Source organism: Hydra viridissima, unplaced genomic scaffold (assembly GCF_058129835.1).
Source record: "Hydra viridissima isolate aposymbiotic clone 2 unplaced genomic scaffold, HvirCarnegie_v1 scaffold_9, whole genome shotgun sequence".
Lineage (NCBI taxonomy): Eukaryota > Metazoa > Cnidaria > Hydrozoa > Anthoathecata > Hydridae > Hydra > Hydra viridissima.
This window is the reverse complement of record NW_028324308.1, coordinates 14,484,863-14,506,816: the sequence shown is the minus strand read 5'-3', so window position 1 is coordinate 14,506,816 and position 21,954 is coordinate 14,484,863. Positions and strand designations below refer to the sequence as shown.

The window sequence follows — 21,954 nt, the reverse complement described above, 5'->3', positions numbered from 1 at the left end:
TTTCCTGAAAAATATTTCGGGCTTATCAGACGTAATTAACTTTCAAGTTCGAGATCCGTAAAATTTGATTTTTGAAATGCTCCGAAAAAGTCAATTAGAACAATCTTGCGTGATAACTTTAATTTGGAATTTTTGGAAGAACTCATCTAACGATGTAACTATAAATATGGTCACAGGATTTTATAGCGATCTTATCGATCTGATCATCAGGATTCTTAAAAGTTTCAGATGTTTTATAATTAGATAAAACTGAATACTGACACATATTGGACCATTTCGCGAAGGGTATAAAACTCAGAGCATAATTAAACATCTAATAGAAAATATTTATAAAAGTATGTAAAAACTACAAATTACAAATCTCTTTTTAAAATAGCAAACACAGAAAATTAGTTCAAATAATACTCTCGACACATTTCCTCGGTAAGATGAACATTAAGTGATTCGATAACCGTGCGAGCAGAGAAAAAGGTATCTGATACTGAAGGATAACTTGTGATCGGTGGATTGGTGCTAAATATTAAAATAAGCTTGTACTAAATATCAATATAAACTTTGACAAGCTGCATAAGAAAGGACGTTAAACGTTTATTGATATCGATAAATTTGTCGGGAAATTTAATTGAGTAGTTCGCCTATTTACACTGATATTGAACATAACAGAAAAAAACTAAACAACGTATTTTTACCCTTTAAAAGTCAGCCATGACCGCATCTTCTTCACAAAAGCGTCTGCGCTCCCAGAGAAGTATGACTCAATATCGGGCTGCTACAAGAAAAATATGTAACAAAATAACACATTTAATAAGCATGTTATTTACAATAGCACGTGTATTCAGCATGTTATTTACAATAGACTGTTGAAAACTCAACAAAACAAAAAACACATTTTAAACCGTTGTTTTGGAACGAAATATTTTAAATTTTAACTAAAAAAAGATGGAGATATGGAAGTAAAGTCAAGAGAAATATAACAATCAATATTTTAAATTAAATGCGCGAATGTCTATCGGTTTCTAAACCATCCATTATGATTAGATTAGGAAAAATACCTCTAGCAGATTAAAAAATAACCAACAGGTAGAACACACCAAACGGTTTTAACAAGCATATTTTACAAAGTGTTTGGATTGTCATTATTGATAACGAATTATATTTTTATATTAAAAAATTTATAGGTCAGAGCAACTATTCATGAATCCATAAACTATTTCTTTTTGTTTCACATGTACATGTTGCTTCAATTTGACACAAAAATTGATGTTAAGCTACATTCTTGATTGAATTGTTTGTAAAAAAAAAAAAAATTAAATATACCAGCTTATGGGTAGTGAAAACTATATCATTAGAAGTATGCCATGGAAAATACCTCTGAAATGTGGAGTACTAGGTAACAACAAATCATGCTTTGCTTGTGTTTTACAACAAACCATGTTTAACAGATACTAATAACAGACGCTCATCTTGTATTTGTTTTGGTTTTAGGAAAAATCAAGTGGGGGTGAACAGGGACATTTTAGATAGTGAAGAACTTGACATAAAGAGAATCTGATATCACAAGATTCAAAAACAGATGCTTTGATTGAAGATGTTGTTTTAAGTGAAAATGTTTTATCAGGTGAGAACAGTTGAAAAATGAAAGTGTAAAAAACTCAACAAACTGCACAACAGTAGAAAGTTATTTGGAACAAATTCCCTCCTAACAACAATTTATGGGAAACTTTCAAAGACCAGTGAGTCCAGGGAATGGTTACATGTTTGTATATCCAATTGCAAAAGATAAAGCACTATTTAAACTGAAAACAAGTGACTGGTTTTTGTAAAGCAGAGATCAACTAACTTCATGTGAGCTCAACCAGTGGTAAACACTCATGACCTTTAGTTACTTTTAGCAACTTACAATTGTTTTTTTGTCTTACTTATCAGTAAATGTGCAAACATTTTCACTTTAGTGCGTTGCACCTAGAAGTGACCTTCACTAGCATCTCATCATCTAATTATCATCTCAGCATTTCTACATTCATAGCGTTTTTTCCCAATTTATATGAATTTAGTGGTTATTATTTTTTAAGTTAAAAAAAATTAAATGTCAAAACAGTCTCAATTGACTTTAGTGTGTGATTGTACACAAATATGATAATTAATCATTCATTTCTACTGACCCTTCCTGTGGGATTAACAGAGACAGCTGAAAGTATTTTAAAAAAAAATTAGAAAATCATTAAATTTTAAAAGATTTTGTAGAATATAAATACAGCAAGCAACAGAATGAAAAAAACACAGCAAAAACTGTCCCTATTCAACCTAAATGATATTTTTAACTTTGTTTTTATGATTACATTTGAAAACCATACATATAAAAAAAACATGCCAGCCTACCTTCTCCATAGGTATAAGTGAGGTTATTTCTTTGTTAATCCCCAAAAACAATCCCATAGCAACACTATAAGCAACAGCACTAAAACAAAACTTAAATAAATCAAAATCTCTTAAAAATAAATCTGAAAATTTTGAATTTTTAATGTCCACTTGCCTTGTTCCCCTGGAGAGTGGCAACAAGTTGTAAAAATAGTAGATGAACTTGAGAATAACATCAACAGCCAATTCATTACTCTAAAATTAATTTATTGTGATTTATAAGTAGAAGCTAAATGTGAAGGAAAAAAAAAGATACAAAAACCACATAGGTTTTTTTACAAGACTTTTAATGAATGTTGATCTTTAGAGCAAAAGAGTAAATTGCTGTAAATTTCAGGTACTTATGCTATAAATTGAATAATCCTAAAATATGAAATAACTAACTGAATCATCAGTCTTGTTTCTTAAAACAGTCCCTTTGAGCTCATTAAATATATGAGTGAACTCTGCTATATATTGGTTAATTTGCAAGGAAGTGCGAGAACTCTGTATGGAAAGTGTCACATCATTTTCTGTTTCACCAGTGATTGATAGCATCACTCCATGCAACAGACCACCTTTGTTTCTAGTGGATGGCACCTGCATCCCAACAGTAAAACCTGCAAAATAAATCTAAAAGTGAAACAGCTCACAAAGTTAAAGTTGAAGATGTAAACACCTTCATGACTTACCACCATTTGGGTTGGTGCTATCGTACTTTTTTAACACATTCAATATATCGATGGGAGTAATAGCTTTCATAACTTGGTCTTGTGCTTTTGCAGGTAGTTTTTGACCCAATAAACTGCGAATCATAAACTTTGTTAATTGTAAAGCTTCTAACGTGTATGTAGAGTACCTGAAAAATCATTTCTGTTCAAAAAGTAACTCTTCAAAAAAATGGCTTTTAAAAGTAGGCTATAGTTGATCCTTATCCAGCATTCACTACTGGTTTTGAAAAACTATTTGGTTGATAGATTAATTGCAACAAAACTGCGTGAAGATGAAGCTTTGACTGTATGTAGATCATTTTTTTCTCAAAATAATGTTAAAAAAACTTTACTTCAAGATACTTCTGTAGTTTTTAAAGACAAAAAAAAAAAAAAAAATTTATAGCCTGATATAAAATTACAGAAAAATTACCTTGGCATTTCCACATTGCCTTTTTTTAACAACATGTGTGTTGTGAAACCAACATCCACAATATGTTTTGGTAGTTCAGATAACCAAATCACTGGTTGATCCATTGACACTAGCTTACGCCACTTAACTGCCACTTCAATTAGATCTCTCCAAGAGTAAACACGTCCTTTCCATCCTTTTGTTGATTTTGGATAAGCCCAATAACTAAAAGAAAAAATACATAAATTTTTAGGACAAGAAAAAATGGATTTTCTCACATAAAACTTTGTGAGATTGTTTGCTTCTAAAATGAGAAAAAAAAACCTTCAAAATATCACCTCAAAATCTTTTATTTGCATTGAGAATTAAAATTTGATTTTTTCGTATTTTTAGAGCTTTGGGAGCCTTCTTTTTTATAAACTACTTGTTGTGAGGACCTTCAAGTTTTATTATTTAAAAAAACTGATTCATGGCACATCAATAAAGAAATTTATACTTCCTCAATAAAAATATATTCGATATTCATCAGTAATGGCAGCCTAAACTGCAGAAAACTTCATATCTTAAAGTAGAAAAATGGATTTTTAAAAGCTCAATAAAGTAAAAGTGTTCTAGAGTAAAAATGCTTAATTGTGTGAGTTAGATTATTTAAACCACAGGTTTAAAAACTTAAGGCTTAGTGACTCTCAGTAATAAAATATAAATTTGTAGATAAAGTTTCATAGATTGTAACTAAGCTAAAATTCCAAAAAAGTTAATTTCCTACTTAATTATTGTTTGGCCAACATCAATTGCTGCTAATGCCATAGCTCGATTATTCCTTTTGTTTTCCATAAAACCATCAGCACGATATTGGAAATATGGTGCCAACTGATTTGCTTTACAGAGAAGAATCTAAACATATTGAGAAAAATATTTTTAAAAATCAAGCGGCATTTTTTTAATTGTTAAAATAAGATTTCAGCTTAATAAAGTTTGCTAGAAATTTAAAAAACTTAAATGAAAAGATAACAGAGTTAATATGAATGAGAAAGTAAAAAAAAATTTCAAGACCAATGTGCTTCTATTGCATTTACATTAAAAAAAAACAACATAAAAAATGCACAAATTTCTCATACCTTTGTATGATCTGAAAGCTCTGAAAACTGAAGTTCTTCCACATCACTAGAAATTATTCAAGATATTTTGATGAAAAATGTTGTTATTATGATTCAGATAAAAAGAAAACATTTTTTTGACTTATCATGAGTTATGAATTATCATGAGTAATTAAAATTCTAAAATTTTTTAATTTAGAGAATTCCAGGAATGTCAACTGTGGAATTCTCAAAATTCCGTCAGCTACAGGGTCTTTAGATATATTTTTCTATGGCTCTCTGAAAATTTAGAAATATTTATCAAAACTATCGATTACTTTTACTGTAAAAGAAACAAAAAAATGTTATTGGAGGTACTAATAACTTTGAAGTTTATTCAGAGAAATTGATACAATGTATTTTATTTAAAGTATTGCTAGTTGTTAGCTACAAGTTTTTTCCAACTTTCAGAAAGCATGATGATCTGCGTTGAAAAAATTTCTTGTCTCATTTTTCATCTCATTGACATGGTTAGAGCACAAAAAAAGTACATTGTTAACACTTCAGCAACATGAAACTGTTTTTAGCGGGAAATAAAGTACATTGTTAACACTACAGCAACATGAAACTGTTTTTAGCGGGAAATAAAGTGGGCAAAACTGTAGTGATGTAAGTCATATTTAGAGCAAATTAGAGAAACAAAAGGGTTTGTAAAAAATGTGAAATGAAGCTAATAATGTGATGAAATTTGTATAATATTCTCTACCCTTTGTGAGTTATATAGTTAAACTCAGGTCTTTTTGTAATTAATTTAAAAAAATAATAAAAGTGTAATAAAAGTTGAGACTTCAAGAAGATTTCAAACTTTGATTAGTGACTAAAAAAAGACTCCTATTACTAAGTATGAAAAATAGAACAACCCCCATGTTTGCATAAAAACTTTAATTTTGAAAAAAAGGTAACAGTTTGATATTTGGTTCAGTATTTGTCTGATGCAAGAGAATATTGAGATTTTTTCGGTTTAATCAAGTTGAAAATGTAAAAATTTTAATTTAGAAAATTTCATCATTAATTAAGCAGCAGATGAAAAAAAAGCTTTCATTTATCTGTCCAGTAGGTTGCTTCTTATTTTTTAAGTTTTAAATTTATCATGTGGCACACACTTTATTTGGTAAAATAAATAAAATAGCTACTTTTAAATATTTCCATCATCTACTTTAAGAGTTTATTATGGTTAACTTGAGTAATAAGACTTTTGTTAAAGATGCAAGAAGATTGCAAGTTAAATGGAAAATTTCACAATTTAAAAAACAACTTGCAAGCAATTTTAAAAAAATAAAAAGATGAAGGTTTCTTCACCTTTTTAACTAAAAATCAAGGAGCATTTATACTTTAGAATAAAACAACATAAAAAAATAAGCAACAAAAACGAAATTACTTTTTAAATGTATTAAATTAAAGCTAAAAGTTTCATTTTAATCAATAAAATGGGACTTTAGACTGCATTTCAACAGATTTGTTAAAAAATTACATTTATCAAACATTTAATTAACAAAATGAAAAAATTATTTTCACTTAAACAGTTTACTTCCCTGTTTTTATCATAAATACTTCTTACAACTATTTTAAAAAGAAAAAAAATAAACTTATTTAAGAATGAAAGCAGAACATTTTTAAATACATACATCATTTGTGGTTCAATGCCTGGTTGCTCTGTATAATTCTGAGGAAAGAAAAAAAACTTACTAAATTTCAAATTTAAACAAAACAACAAAAAGAAAATTATCAAATTTTTTCTTAAAACCCTACAAAATGATTTGGTAGAACTTTCTTTGCCCATATATTTCTATAGTTTTCTGGCAAATCTTCATCAAAGCGATAATCTTTTAATGGCTCATCTAACTTTCTGTTCAAGTATCTATAAAAATCTATGAAATTAAAAGTAATTGTTAATGATGGTAAAAAAGAACAAAGTATTTCACTATAAATCATTAGTAAAGCATTTTGCACCCTAACTACCTCTTAAGTAAAGGGGTTCTTTATATTCTTGATTGCATCCACTTGATAACATAACCTAAAATACAATAACTTTGCTCATTGACTTAATTTATCTTTAGGAAAAAAATCAGGCCAACCACCAAATAATAGTTTTACTTTTCACAGTTTAGCAAATAATTACTCACTCGTGTCATTGTCTTTACAGCATTAAAGAACTGGCCAATTGAAGCATAAGCTACAGAACGCATAAACATGCATCCAGTGGAAGTAGGATCAAAGCGAATGCAAGACTAAATATTTAAAGGATTTACTTATAAGAAACATTAAGTTTAACAATGCTTCAAAAGAAACAAACTTTTTAAAATTTAAATATTTAAGATCATTTATAATCAATTTGACCAGAAAAATACAAGAACTAAAAGACATCTATATCATAATTATTAAAGACTCTTACAACTGCAACAAATCAAAAAAGATTTCTACTAAATATATTTGCTTTTATATAAATAAAATTGTTCATTTTAATGGATTAAAATATGCAATTTAACTAAGTGTCACACAAAAACTACAGTATCAGCATGTAAATCTTTTAATTGGATTTTAAAGCTGAAAAACCTTGTAAAAATCAAGAGCTTCTTTCGGCTGTCCACTTTGAAAGTAAACATGGCCTTTAATCTCCAGGGCCTACATAGAAATAAATAATAATGAATGTAAAAAATGCAAAAATATTCTAATTTGGACCTTGAAAAATAGGAAACTAATCTTTAAGTGCTTTTAAAGACGTTCAAAAAAACATTTTAAAGTAAATTCAAAGAAATATAATGGAAGGGGAAAACAAAAAAAACTATCCAAAAGAAATAAAAAGCTAAAACCTGATATCATGAAAAAATCAACAAATTATCACTTAATTTTACCTTGGTGTTACCAGCATCCATTTGAAGAGCCAAATCAAGATAATGGTGTGCACTCTCAGAATCACCAACTTCACTAAAAAAAGAATTTGATTTTTACTATAAACAATAAAATTTATTTAATACTAACAGTCCTAAAAAAAACTTACCTGTAAATGGCTCCCAGAGTTTGAATTATACTTAGATTTTCACTATCAAACTCTAGTGATGTTTTCAGGGCATCAATAGCTTTCTGTAATGTAATAAAAACCAAAGTGAGTTAGGTGAAACTAAACAAAGAATTTTACAAAAAATTAAAAAAAAAAATTAAAATCTTAAACTCCCTGTTTTAAACTTCAAGAAGGAAATTTATTTTTATATCTGCATAATTAATTAATTTATATCTGCATTATTTATGAAAAGTAAATATTCTCACACGTAACATTCCCATATTGAGGTAAGCCATACCAAGATATTCATATGATACAGCATTATGACCATTGATAAATTTCTGCCCAATCTTTAAGTACTGTGTTGCTTGAAAGTCTTTCTAAAAATTATTGTATCATTTACAAACAAAATTATACGTTGCTGTAATTCTAATTTTAAAACATGTGACTGTAAAATTTGCATAATATTAGTTACATCTTTTTTTATATTTTGAAGTAACATTATTGAACTTGATTTTATCTTAAACATCTGTAGTTTATGTGCAAAAGCACTGTCCAAAACGTCAACCCCAAGTGTCAAAAAATAAAGTTGTAGTTTAGCTTTACTTTAATGATACAACAGTTAATGAGTCTCATAATGAGTAATGTATTTAAAATAAAATGTTAGAAATCTATAAAATAATTACTTTCATTCAATTGTTTTTCATTAGAGATTATTTCACATATCACTACATTGGCATTCAAATAACTACAAATTTAGCTGCAAAAATTGTTGTGCGATTCCTCAACAAACTTGAACAATACATAGAATAGCTTTTAAAATAGAAAACCATTTTAAAAATCATAAACACAATTAAAATTTACCTCCAATTTATAAGCAATTATACCAGCCATGATATAAGCAGATCCATCATGCTTATATTGAAGATCTTTTTCAGCATCTTTTAGTGCGTCATCATACTTACCAGTCAGGAAATGGACCTAATGCGAATTTGAAATTTTTGTAAAGGTTGGTAATAATACAAGCATAGAGCTTTTAACAGGGACAAAAAAAAACACAGAAAAAGAAAAATGTAGAAATTTAATGCAAACAATATAAAACTTCTATAACTATTTATCTCTGCACAACATCTGTACACCAAATAAAAATTATTTACCTCTGCACGACATCTGTACACCAAATAAAAATGTGGCTTTAATGACATCACATGATCAAAATCTTTCATTGCACTTTCAGAACTTGCTTTTATCTACAATTAAATACTGCTCTAAAATTTTTTCTTCACATTTTTTGGGGAAAAAAACTTAAAAAAACTTTTATGAAAATACCTTATTTGCAAGCCTGCCAAGGGAAATGCCTCGTCCAATATAGGCAAATATTGACTCTGGAAAGTGCTAAGTAAAATAAATTTAAAATATTAGGCTGTAAATAAAAGTATTGAAAAAAGTAAAGAAAATTATTTCTAAAGGGGTATTTTTATTTTTAATAATTTCAATAATAATAACAATCATAAAAACAACAACAATAATAACAATAATTTATATAATAATAATAATAATAATAATAATAATAATAATAATAATAATAATAATAATAATAATAATAATAATAATAATAATAATAATAATAATAATAATAATAATAATAACAACAATTTATATAATAATAATTATTTGACCTATATTTTATCTCTTTTAAAAGTCTGTTTTATGGGTGTTACTATTACAATAGTGCAAGAAAGTTTAAACACACTCGTTGGTTTTTTACATTCAGTAAAGATGAAGTCACATAAAATAAAAACTATAAAAGATTTTACAAAACTTTCTTTTGAATTGTATTCTAATCATGTTAACCTATAATTAAAAAGAAAATTATCAAAGAGTGATAACCATAACAGAAAACATATATTGAGTTTTACATACTCATATTAAAAATAATGCTAAAGAAAGTGACAAAAAAGTTTAAGCACATGTATACTTGAACTCATTTTTGACAGAATTTTTTTGAAATAATCTTTATACCTGTATTTGTTATCATCACATAACTCTATATAAATTCTTGAAAAAGCCTGAAAAAAGCTATATAACAATAACATTGATCAAATATTGAGCTTATTTCTCAATATTGTGGTAAAATGGGAAGAAAAAGCATCAGTGAAGCCATCAGATTGCAAATTATTGGTTTGAGCAAAGAAACAAGAAATAGGGAAAATTTTAGGAGTAAGTCAGTATTGTGTAAGGAATACAATTAAAAATTGTAACATGACAAATGAGGTCAAATATTCACCAAGGTCTTGTAGGCCTCAAAAGTTGACAAATAGAAATGAGCAACATTTCTATAGAATGGCTAGACAAGATCCTACATTAAGTTGTAAAACTCTAGTTTATGAATTTAACACAACACTTTTTAAAGTTAAAGTAAGCAGAGAGACAATCATAAAATCTTTAAGTAAATTTAAAATAGAAACTTATGTAGCTGTTAGAAAACCTCTTCTAACCAGCAAAGACCAACTTAGGAGAAGAAAATGGTGCAAGGAACGCTTGGTCAGTTGAAGATTGGCTTAGAGCCATTTTTAGTAACAAATCTTATTTTGAGGTCTTTAAGAGGAAAGAGTGTTCATCAAGAGATTGAAGTGACAAAAAGACAACCCTAGGTTAGTAGTACCAAGACTACACAAGACAGTGGAGGATCTATAGGCATTTGGGTTTGTTACATAGGTCAAGTTAATCAGCTTACTTATATTTCAACCTTGAAAGACTGGCTTTTGTTACCAGCTTCAAAATGGACGTGGCAAATACACCTTTCAACAAAATGGAGCTTCAGCGCACACTGTGACATCTGTAAACGAATGGCTCACAAAAAAAGATAAACATGATGCCTTGGTGTGTCAGATCACTGGATCTCAATTCAATCAAACACATTTGGTCTTGGATAGATGCACAAATGATAAAAAGTAAAATAACCTCTGTGGAGTATTTAAAAGCGGTTTTAGTGGAAATCTGGATTTTAGTACCAATGGAACTTTGTATGAAGCTAGTTGAGTCAATGCCAAATAGAGTGAGATCATTTTCAAAAGCAAATGGAGGATATTTTCATAACTAATTCACTTTTTTTTTCTTTGAAAACATTGTGCACATATTTATTTATCAGTTGTAACTTCTTTTATTTGTAATATCATACCAGTTTATCATTTTTGCCTTAATTACAAATATATCTTCTAAATAAAAAATTTAAAAAAAAATTAAAAAATCTTTCATAGTTTTTATTTTATGCAACTTTATCTCTACAGAATGTTAAAAATCAATGAGCGTGCTTAAACTTTCTTGCACTACTGTATAATTTTTTATAAAATGCTACATTTACTATGTCATTATTTTATTTCTAATGCTTTTCTTTTGTTTTTTCTTTATAAGTGAATTACTATTTGCAATGACATGTATTTTTATAACATTCTTGCTAACACAAAATATATTGATATTGATTTTTTTTTTTTTATCAAATCAATAATAAAATCCTAAAAACTTATGTATCCAGGAAAAAACATGTCTGTTTATAATAACAAAGATGCCTGTTAATGTAGATTTTGCAGTCTGAATACAGAAAACCTGATTTAGAAATTATTTAATTTTGCATACAAACAGACATAGTGTAGCAAAATAGTAACACACAAAGTGATTACATTAAGTAATTAAATTCTGCCATTTCAGCAAATTCTATCAATAGAATATATCATCTCACAAACTAATTCTTCTTTTATCAACTGACCTGAATTATTGCATCAAAAATTTCATAACTTTCTTCTGGAGAGCATGCTCGCAAAGCATCGAATCCTTGTGCTAGAAATTACAGGTGAATACCAAAACTTAAACTTCATGCAGCTTAAATTTTAACTGCATAAAAATGCATACAAATTTTATATTTAAAAAACATGTGTTTTCCATATATAAAATGCAGGTGTATTCTATATTTAAAATGAATTTATGTATTGTAAATACTTTTTTTGTTAAAAATTTATAAAAAAAATATTTATAAAAAAAAGATTTATAAAAAGATTTAAAAAAAGATAAATAATTACATTTATTCAGAAAGTTGGAAAGCTGTGTCACATACTCAAAGATGTGATTTTAGGTTTTAATCATATTTAATGTTACCTAATTCTTGGATTGTCGTTGAATCAGCTTCAGTTCCATAACTAGCAACAAGCTTTATAAAATCACTCGACTAAAAAAAAAAAAAAAAAACACTTCTAAACAAACAAAAATTTTGCATTTGAAATTTATAACTTAATTATATACTTAATTGATTTAAAATTTAGTATGTATTAATTTAATAATTATTAATTTAATAATTATTAATTTAGTAATTATTAATTTAAATCAAAATTGATTAAAAATCTGTTTTATTAAGAAGTTAAATGGAAAACAAAAATGACAGCAGATTTTAACTTTATTTAATAAAATTGAAAAAGGTGCTTTAATTATGACTATAAGATTACATAGATTTAAAGAAAATTTAAAGAAAAAACATTTTACCTGTTCAATAAGTGGATGAACTCTACAACCTAGATTAAGCAAGTTTTATATAAATACACATTTTTATACTGTTTAGACAGTAAATAAAAATAATAGTTAATTAAAATGACAAAGTATAAATACTCTGGTCAAAGTAAATAAAGTAATTAAATTTTTTATTATTCAAACCTGCGAACTTTTTAAAGAAATCAATATTTTTTTTCTTTTTTTACTGTCATCAAAGAATTCAAAAGAAAATCTAAATATTTGTTATCAAGTAATAAAACCAAAAAGTATCTGATAAAGTTACAAAGGAAAAAATTGTTTACCAAAAAATTTTAAAACAGTAAAAAAGTCATTTTACAGAAATATATAATTTCAATATCTTGAATTGATTTTCAGAACTATATAGATAAATATATACAGGGTGCGGCAGCGATTAGCAAACTAATTTTTTGATAGATTTTGTAATGTAAATAAAATACTTCCACTACTTGTTTTTGTTGGTTAATGTTTAATGACCATTTTAGATTTAAATAAAATTGTGAATAAAAAACTTTTAAGTTAAAAGTTTTACAATGGGAACCAAAAGAACTGAAGTTTTAAATTTGATTCACATGGGTTTGCCTGCATGTGAAGTGATTCATGTTTCTGGAGTGTCTAAAACTACATTTTACAAAGTGAAAAAATGTGACAGTGCTGAGAGCCAAAATGCCCTCTCCAGTGAACAAAAAAGTTGATAAAAATTCACAGAAAACCTTAAAAAGCATATTGAAAAGAATCATAATGTATCTATCAGAAAGACAGCAAAACTGTTCAATCTTGATTAGAGGAAGAACATGATGAGAGGACAGTCAGAAGAACTTTAAAAACACTCAGAAAAGTCAGTGTGGCCCAACTTTCAAGTCAGCTTTTGACAGAAAGACTAAAAACTTAATGATTGGAGCAATCAAAGAAGCTTCTGAATCAGCTGAAAAGCCATGCTTCATCAATAGTTAATGTTTTCTCATATGAAAAACATTTTAGTGTCGACTGTGTGCTAAATAGGCGAAATGACAGATTCATTGTGCAGAAGGGTGACAAATGCAGTTACACTTAACTTTATGATAAGCATGTTTTAATTTTAATTTAAAATCCAAAAAATAGGTTTTTTACTGTTTTTACTTTAACTTTCTTTAATAAAATTTAATTGATAAATCATTAACCCTTATTTGCCCGCAGCAAGAGTAAACTACTTGCCCAGTAAACTCAATACACCATTTAAATTGTTTTGTTTTTTTTATGTGTATTGCATAAAAAATGTTTTTAATCACAGAATTAAAGTTTTACATATGTTTAGTGTTAAAAAGCTTAAAATAATCTAAGTATAAAATTTTAATCCTGAATTTCATCACTAATATCTAAATTAGCACATAAGTTGCATTTAATCTCCGTAGCATAGTGTTATTTCAAATGAATTCATCACAAAGTGAACACTTCATCATTGTAACTTGATTTTTTGCACTTGAACAAAAAGGGAAATGCTTTCTTAATTTGATGGTTGGGTCCTCTAGAGCATGAAATTCCTTTCTATATTTTGATAAAAAACATTTCATGAAAATCGCTAAGCTTTGCAGCGCTGCTCTTTCTTCTAAATAAGACTTCATGAGGCTCATTGCTAAGTTTTTAAGAAAATGACATCTTGGCAACAACAAATCAGGAAATTTTTTCAAATAAATAATATAACTGTTGATGCCGGCAATATACAGCAAATAAAAAAAAAGGCAAAGTGGTCATCTTCTTGTTCACTGTGATAACAAATAGTTGCCACACAGCTGATCAACAGTATTGACACCACCTTTTGTACTGTTCCAAAAGTTGATTATATCTGATTTTTTGTCAGTTTCATTAGTTAGTGTATCTTAATGCATTGCCAATAACATAAAAACTGATTTATTTTTTTTCAATGAATATGAAACAAAAGCAAATTTTATTTTGAAAACCAAAGATAACTGAACCAACAGATTTTGTTTTGCATGGCAAAAACTTGCTAGGTGTTTCTCTTTTATCTTTTCTGATTGTTCTGACAAGCTCTAATTTTTGTTTGATGAGCAAAATAGCTAAAGTATATCTAGTATACCAGCTATCAGTGGTATTATTGTACCCAGATTGTTTGATAAGTCAATAGAGACAGGATATTGAATAGGCTGTTAAGTAACTGGTACAGTCCATCCAATTGTTTACCACAGTATACTTCAGATTACGAGTGTAAAAATTATTTTGTATCACATAGAGTAAAAACCTTTAAGCCATATTTAGCAGGTTTATTCAGAATGTATTGGATAAAGCTGCATCTTCCTCAAAATGAGACCAAGGTTTCATCAATAGCAACATATTCACTGACGCAATAGCATGTTTTAAATTGTCTGACGAATTCTTCTTAAATATTCAGATTGCTGCTAGTTTGTTGAAAGATAAAAAATGCTTTAATTCACCACTAAAATTATAAAATCAATACTTACTTAGTATAATTGATTACTGTCAATCTATTCTATAATATACTTGATCACTTCATACAGGTTAATTCAAAGTATTGAAGACAACTGAAGATGCTTAGTATGCTAATTTTATGTCTCAAAAGATAACCAGGAGATTTTTAATTACAACAATTTTGTTGTAAAAAATCTTTTGAAAATGTTATCATCACTAGAGCATCTGTAAATCATCACCAAAACATCCTTATATCCTCACAAAAGTATTTGTATATCATCACCAAATAATTAATCTTATGATATAGATAAACATACAAAAAGTACAATTTTGGAGTGATGGGCCAACATTTTTATTCAATAACCACTTCATGGTAAAGTTCTTAAGGCACTATCAAGCAACAATTACAATCCTACAATTGATTAGAACTTTTTTTGCAACTGTACATGGGAAAGAAGGTATTGAAGGACTAGAAGGTTGCCATGGCAAAAAGTAAAGACTAGACCGGTTATTATTCAAAATGCACATTAGATTTATGATACTATATATGAAGATTTGATGGTAAAATTAATATACTTCACCATAGACAAACTAGATCACCATTATAGTCAACCATGGGATGTTGTCATAGGCAAAGATTAAGACTAACTAAATACAACTCTACCATTTTTGGATTGTTAAAGACAGAATTCTTGATTAGAAGCAGATTTTGTTATTAAAAAACCAAAACCAACAACTATCATTTTAACTGTTAAGTGAGTGCAAAATGTAATGTCTCTAAAATGCATTTTTCAAAATGTGATTTAATGATTGTGTATTTTTCATTTGAGTCAAACTTTTTTTGCTTTTGTTTTAATTTTTTTTTTTTTTTTGCATTTGTTTTTACTATGATGTCTGTAAGTTTTATAATATCTGTAAGTTTTATGATGTCTGAAAGTTTTGCAGAACTAGAAATTAAAAAAAGTTTAAAGAAAAATTTTGAAGAAAAGTATAATATTGCACTTATGTGTTTGGCACACTTGAGAAAAAATATCAAAAAAATAAGAAACCTAAAAAAAGAAAAAAACTGAGATAAGATACAATCTTACTTATCTTTAATATTGTATCTATATACATATAGATACAATATTAAAGATAAGTAAGAATTTAATGCTAATGGTAACTTGAAGCTCATAAAGACATACATAGAGTATTTTAATATATTTATTTCGCATGAAGATTGTTAAAATACTAATTTAAGTATACTTTTCTTCTCATACTACCACTGTGATTACAATATAATTTTTGAAGTTAAAGAAATATTTAAAATTACTTAAAAAAGAATCCAGTTACCAGCATATTTAAAATGAAGCCAAATGCAACAAGAATCTTTAATCTATTTGGCTTCATATTTAACACATATTCTTTTGGAAAAGGATTATGTTCTTAAATTTTAAGTCCTTTTTAAAACTTAGATATAAAACTAAGTATACTCTTATCAATGTATAGAGTCAGCAAAAACAAAGTAACTAAAAAACAGTTAAACTTATCATATACTTATATGTAAACATAAATATAACTCAAAACTTTTTTTCAAAAATCTTACAAATTTTTGTCAAAATAATTTAAACTGGTTAGGTAATGGGACCGGAAAGTATGCATATAATAGTAACTGGCTTTATTATAACTTTATTAGAACTTTGAATTGATATTTTATCCGCTCAATTTTCATCAAATGACAATAAAAAAGATTTCATATTTGAATTTCACTTACCTTCAAAATCTAATCCTAGAAGTCTTGGGTAATTATTTGGGTTATTATCATCAGAGAGATGAGCTTTTGCAATTTTGCTCATATGCAAGGACCTCTTTTTTTTCTCTTTGGACGTTTTTTGAGGGTGAGCATCTTCATCAACCGTTAAAGCAACGGCAAAAAATGAGATGAATACAATCAATAACAGGATCAATCTTAACTTAATGGGCATATTGTTTAGAGTTTAGAGAAAACATTAAGTAAAGAAGTAACCATATGCCGCACACATATAATGCCATTTTATACCTTCATTGCACTTCCTAATATTAAACTTACGGCAGTTTTCGCGCGTTTGAATAAAATAAGCTTTATCAATAATTGACTCTGAAATAAAGTTTATTAATAAATCTACATAATTATGGTACCGTAGAAAGAGGTAACTGTGTACCACCGTTATTATAGTCATTTTTTTTTTTTTTTTACTGAATCCTTTATATTTTGATAATGTTTATTTCTCAAACTAGGGTTTCAAGAATGCAATGAGGAACAAATATCAAAAAGACAATAAATTTATAGATTAAATACTACTTTTTAGTTTTTTTGTGAGACGATCAAAGGAGTTACTTTGGTCTCTAATTATCAAATTAAAGTCGCATATATACAAACTAGATTAGCTCTGGTTTGTATACAGATGATTTAACTATTTTTTACAAACTATTCTTGAAAGTCCCCAGTTGTTATTTAAGCAACCGGGTTGGGAGCGGTTGAGTCAGTCTCTGCCTTGTACTTAACTTAAGAGGAAGTTATTCCCCTGCAGCTGTTTCTACAAAAATGTTGCTGATCTCAGATTGTTGGTAACCTTCTCCAGGTACTTTCTCCTGTTTCATGACTAGTTTTTTTCTGTTCGAGATCATCTGAAAGATATCCTTAATCATAATTTATATTGTTTTCAGGAAGGAAGTCTTGCAGTGTACAGATTAAATTTTAAAAATAGTAATTGGGAATTAGTTGAGAAAAAACAGTTATATTTTTTTTACCCACTTTCTATTTTTTATTACTTGATAATAAAGTTTAATAGTGACTTTAGATCTCTATTTATGCTAAAAAAAAAAAAAGAAAGAAAGAAAAAAAAAAAAGGCGGTTAGAATTATAACATTTAATTTTAACGATTTGATATAGTAGATTTTATTGAATAATAGGGGAGGGGTGTTTTTAAACTTGCCATTTGCATACTAATGAAACCATTATCACATCATTCATCCTGTCACTTTAGAAGTTATTTTGTTTATGATCTATTAGGTATGCCTTAATGTCAACTAGTTTTTAAAATCTTCACTAGCATATCCAATACAAATACACAGATAGTAATCACTGTGACTACCATCGATTATTCTCTCAATACGAACAAATTGTTTAACTTCGAACTTTTTTTTTTTTTTAATTACCTTAATTTATTTTAAGTATTTTATTAATTTTTATTAATTTTTTAAATTATCACAAAGTACGATTTGTAAACTTTGTATAAACTTAGTTATGTATGACGCATTGTTTGGGAAGTCTTTTTAAATGATAAACAGTGTTTCCACAGTCAAGTCAAAATTCAAAAAGAGACTTGAAAATTGCTTGTTACTTGTTAGCGCTTACTGAGAATTAAGATGGCCATATTATATCACTGAACTTGTTTGATCCGAATAAAAAAGCATTCATCTGATTTACACCTTGATAATCATTATGAGGAAGGATTTTTTCTGTATACGGGGTTTGTGTGTAAGTTTTCTGTGTAAGTGTGGTTTGTGAATGATGAGAATGTGTGAAGATGGAGTTATTTTCAATAAAAATATTAATGCTATAAAAAATATTGCTACAATAGTAACAACAATAATAATGTCTAAATCACAAAATAATAATACTTATCACTGGTTTTGGCATTATTTTTATCATATATTTTTATGAAAATTGATTTTACATATATATATATATATATATATATATATATATATATATATATATATATATATATATATATATAGCTATTTCAAGTTGTATTATTATCAAATACAATATCTCTTGTTCGTATAAGAGTGCTCAATATTTTGTGTAAATAGAGCAATATATATATATATATATAAAACGAAGAAACAATAACTATGTATGGTACTTAAAGTTTCATGCCTAGCGGCAATCATCAGCCATGAAATACAAATCAAAAATCTATAAAAACCGTTACAAATTGCAAAAATTACTGTATCGTGTGCTCTGACGTCATATTAGGAAAAAGAGGAGGAAAAGAAAGAAAGAAAGAAAGAAAGGAATAAAGAAGTAAAGAAATGAAAGAAAGCAATAGAGAAATAAAGAAAAGAAAAGAAAGAAAAGAAAAGAAAGGAAAGAAAAGAAAAGAAAAGAAAAGGAAAGAAAGAAAAGAAAGAAAAGAAAGAAAAGAAAGAAAAGAACGAAAAGAAAGAAAGAAAAGAAAGGAAAGAAAGAAAGAAAGAAAGAAAGAAAAGAAAAGAAAGAAATAATATAGGCCTAGTCACCAGTATCAAATTTCGAAAGAAGAAATTTATTTCTATGCCTGCATTTTGAAACCAATTCGTTCTTCTTATTCAATAAGGTACCTTCATTAAACATAATAATCATGTACTTCTCATGCAGGCATAGCATGCAACATTTTGTAGCCGGGTTGTACGATTTGCAATGTTTGATTATCTTCCACTTAACGATAGGTGTGAAATTTTCTTCTTTCATTTTCCATATTTCTTTCGATAGTTCTGTGTCGTTCTTATATTTTTCAATGTTAAAGGATTTTTGGTGGTTCGCATACCTTAGTTTGAAAGGTGTTTCGCTGATGCCGTAATATATTTTTTCTTTCATTACTGGGTTGCTGGAAGAGATGGTGGCTTGGTAGACTATGTTTTTTGCAAGACAATTTTGATGTAAAGGACATTTTGCAAGACAATTTTGATGTAAAGGACATTTTGCAAGACAATTTTGATGTAAAGGACATTTTGCAAGACAATTTTGATGTAAAGGACATTTTGCAAGACAATTTTGATGTAAAGGACATTTTGCAAGACAATTTTGATGTAAAGGACATCAAAATTGTCTTGCAAAATGTCCTTTACATCAAAATTGTCTTGCAAAAAACATAGTCTACCAAGCCACCATCTCTTCCAGCAACCCAGTAATGAAAGAAAAAATATATTACGGCATCAGCGAAACACCTTTCAAACTAAGGTATGCGAACCACCAAAAATCCTTTAACATTGAAAAATATAAGAACGACACAGAACTATCGAAAGAAATATGGAAAATGAAAGAAGAAAATTTCACACCTATCGTTAAGTGGAAGATAATCAAACATTGCAAATCGTACAACCCGGCTACAAAATGTTGCATGCTATGCCTGCATGAGAAGTACATGATTATTATGTTTAATGAAGGTACCTTATTGAATAAGAAGAACGAATTGGTTTCAAAATGCAGGCATAGAAATAAATTTCTTCTTTCGAAATTTGATACTGGTGACTAGGCCTATATTATTTCTTTCTTTTCTTTTCTTTCTTTCTTTCTTTCTTTCTTTCCTTTCTTTTCTTTCTTTCTTTTCGTTCTTTTCTTTCTTTTCTTTCTTTTCTTTCTTTTCTTTCTTTCCTTTTCTTTTCTTTTCTTTTCTTTCCTTTCTTTTCTTTTCTTTCTTTTCTTTTCTTTATTTCTCTATTGCTTTCTTTCATTTCTTTACTTCTTTATTCCTTTCTTTCTTTCTTTCTTTCTTTTCCTCCTCTTTTTCCTAATATGACGTCAGAGCACACGATACAGTAATTTTTGCAATTTGTAACGGTTTTTATAGATTTTTGATTTGTATTTCATGGCTGATGATTGCCGCTAGGCATGAAACTTTAAGTACCATACATAGTTGTTGTTTCTTCGTTTTATATATATATATATATATATATATATATATATATATATATATATATATATATATATATATGTATATATATATAGGGTAAGGTTGCTAATATTGTACCGATGCCTATATTGTACTTTTAACATAACTCGTTATTTTTACAACCCACAAGAAATTTTTTAACTTATTTTTTATCTTTGCTGAATAAAATTATGTAGTGAATTGTTTTTTTTTTGTCACCCAACTGTATTAAGGCCAGAGTAAGGTCTTGTTGGTTTGTTATTGGAGATTTCTTATTTTAGGTTTTCATGGTTTAGCGTATTTCACTTAAGAAAGTAGAAGATATGATTTTTTCAGTGTATTTATGTTAAAGCATAATTTATCTAAATTCAAAATAAATACCTAGAATTTAAAATATCTTATTTTTAGTTGTCAAATTTTTTAGTTAACTGAATGTCAGATTAGTTGCGTAAATTGTACCGACGCAACCATTCTGACCGCTAAAAAATGCGTGTAAAGTTTAGCAAATTCCTTTTGAGATTCCAATTAGAGAAATATCCATACTTACAAAACGACCTTCACCACTTAAACAAAAAAAAGAAAAATTTCAGTATTACTCTTGTATTGACAAACAGTCCTTAAAAAGATGCACTCTCTAGTTCAGTTTTACCAATATGTCAAGGCTGGTGTCATGTTGGCTGTGCAGAGGTTTATCAAAAACAGATACAATATATCTGAAACTTTTGCCAAAAATAATGTTTTTACGTATTTTATTTTACAATATTTAGTGTGGTTGTTTTTAAAACAGATATAGTATATATTGTTTTACATTATTTAGTATAACTATCTTTAATACCTACCTTCCTCCACTATTCTAATTTTAGCTAACCCATTGGTAAACATACAATTTAAATAAAAATTGCACCATATGTGGTGATACCTGTTTTTGGCATTTTCCAGAATAAAAAAAAATTCAAGTTGCATAGAGTTTATTAAATAAAAAACTTCATTTCATTATATTATGGGCAGTTAGGTGTTATGTTATGTTATATCAGAACATTTCTAATTGCTGATTTTATAAAAACCATTCCTTTTAATCAGTTCTTTAAATCCCTTAAATCTAAAATCATAAAATATTTGCAAAGCTGTAAAGTAATTGAAATCAAGAAAGTGGTACAATATCGGAATAAAATGGTACAATTAAGGATCTAGTTTCCTTAATTGTATTAAGGATCTAGTTTAATTAAGGATCTAGTTTCCTTAATTGTACTCTTAGCGCTATTTTTTTAGTTTGATTCTTCGAGACATAACGCTTTTTAAATTTTGAGCTTTTTAAACATCTTTACAACAAACAATCCCTAAATTATGAAATCCAATTGAAAATCCAGATTTCTACTCAGTAGGTTGTCTACATTTTTTAATTTTATCTTAGGGGGTACAATATTGGCAACCTTACCCTATATATATATATATATAATAAATTTTCATGAAAATATATGATAAACATAATGCCAAACCAGTACTTTTCTTCGATCGAATGTTATGTGTTTGATTCGGAAATAAACTTAAAGACGATACTTCAAATTTCTTTCGTTTTTCCTCCTCACATTATGTACAACTTTTAATTGAGGAAATCATGGAGGAAAATAGTAACAAGAGGAAACTAAATGAGGTTTTAAATTTA

At 27.6% G+C, this 21,954-nt stretch overlaps 1 protein-coding gene across 2 annotated transcripts; it reads right to left on the bottom strand.

The window, feature by feature from the left end:
* Positions 1-316: 316 nt before the first annotated feature.
* On the bottom strand, positions 317-16,739 carry LOC145185748 (tetratricopeptide repeat protein 13-like). 2 transcript variants are annotated; one of them, XM_090097160.1, is made up of 24 exons: positions 16,388-16,739; positions 12,187-12,215; positions 11,806-11,875; positions 11,420-11,490; positions 8,983-9,048; positions 8,811-8,903; positions 8,518-8,634; positions 7,920-8,033; positions 7,654-7,736; positions 7,508-7,580; positions 7,209-7,277; positions 6,779-6,883; positions 6,615-6,669; positions 6,405-6,523; positions 6,281-6,318; positions 4,638-4,683; positions 4,286-4,413; positions 3,541-3,744; positions 3,090-3,256; positions 2,803-3,017; positions 2,534-2,613; positions 2,380-2,458; positions 690-769; positions 317-513 (listed from the first exon to the last, which is right to left on the bottom strand). In XM_090097160.1, the coding sequence occupies exons 1-24, from the start codon at positions 16,596-16,598 to the stop codon at positions 390-392; spliced, it is 2,436 nt and encodes an 811-aa protein (XP_089953286.1). In that variant the 5' UTR covers positions 16,599-16,739; the 3' UTR covers positions 317-389. The 2 variants fall into 2 exon arrangements, with proteins under 2 accessions (XP_089953286.1, XP_089953287.1); XM_090097161.1 differs by lacking the exon at positions 7,209-7,277 and having other exon boundaries at positions 16,388-16,718.
* Between the last annotated feature and the right edge of the window lie 5,215 nt (positions 16,740-21,954).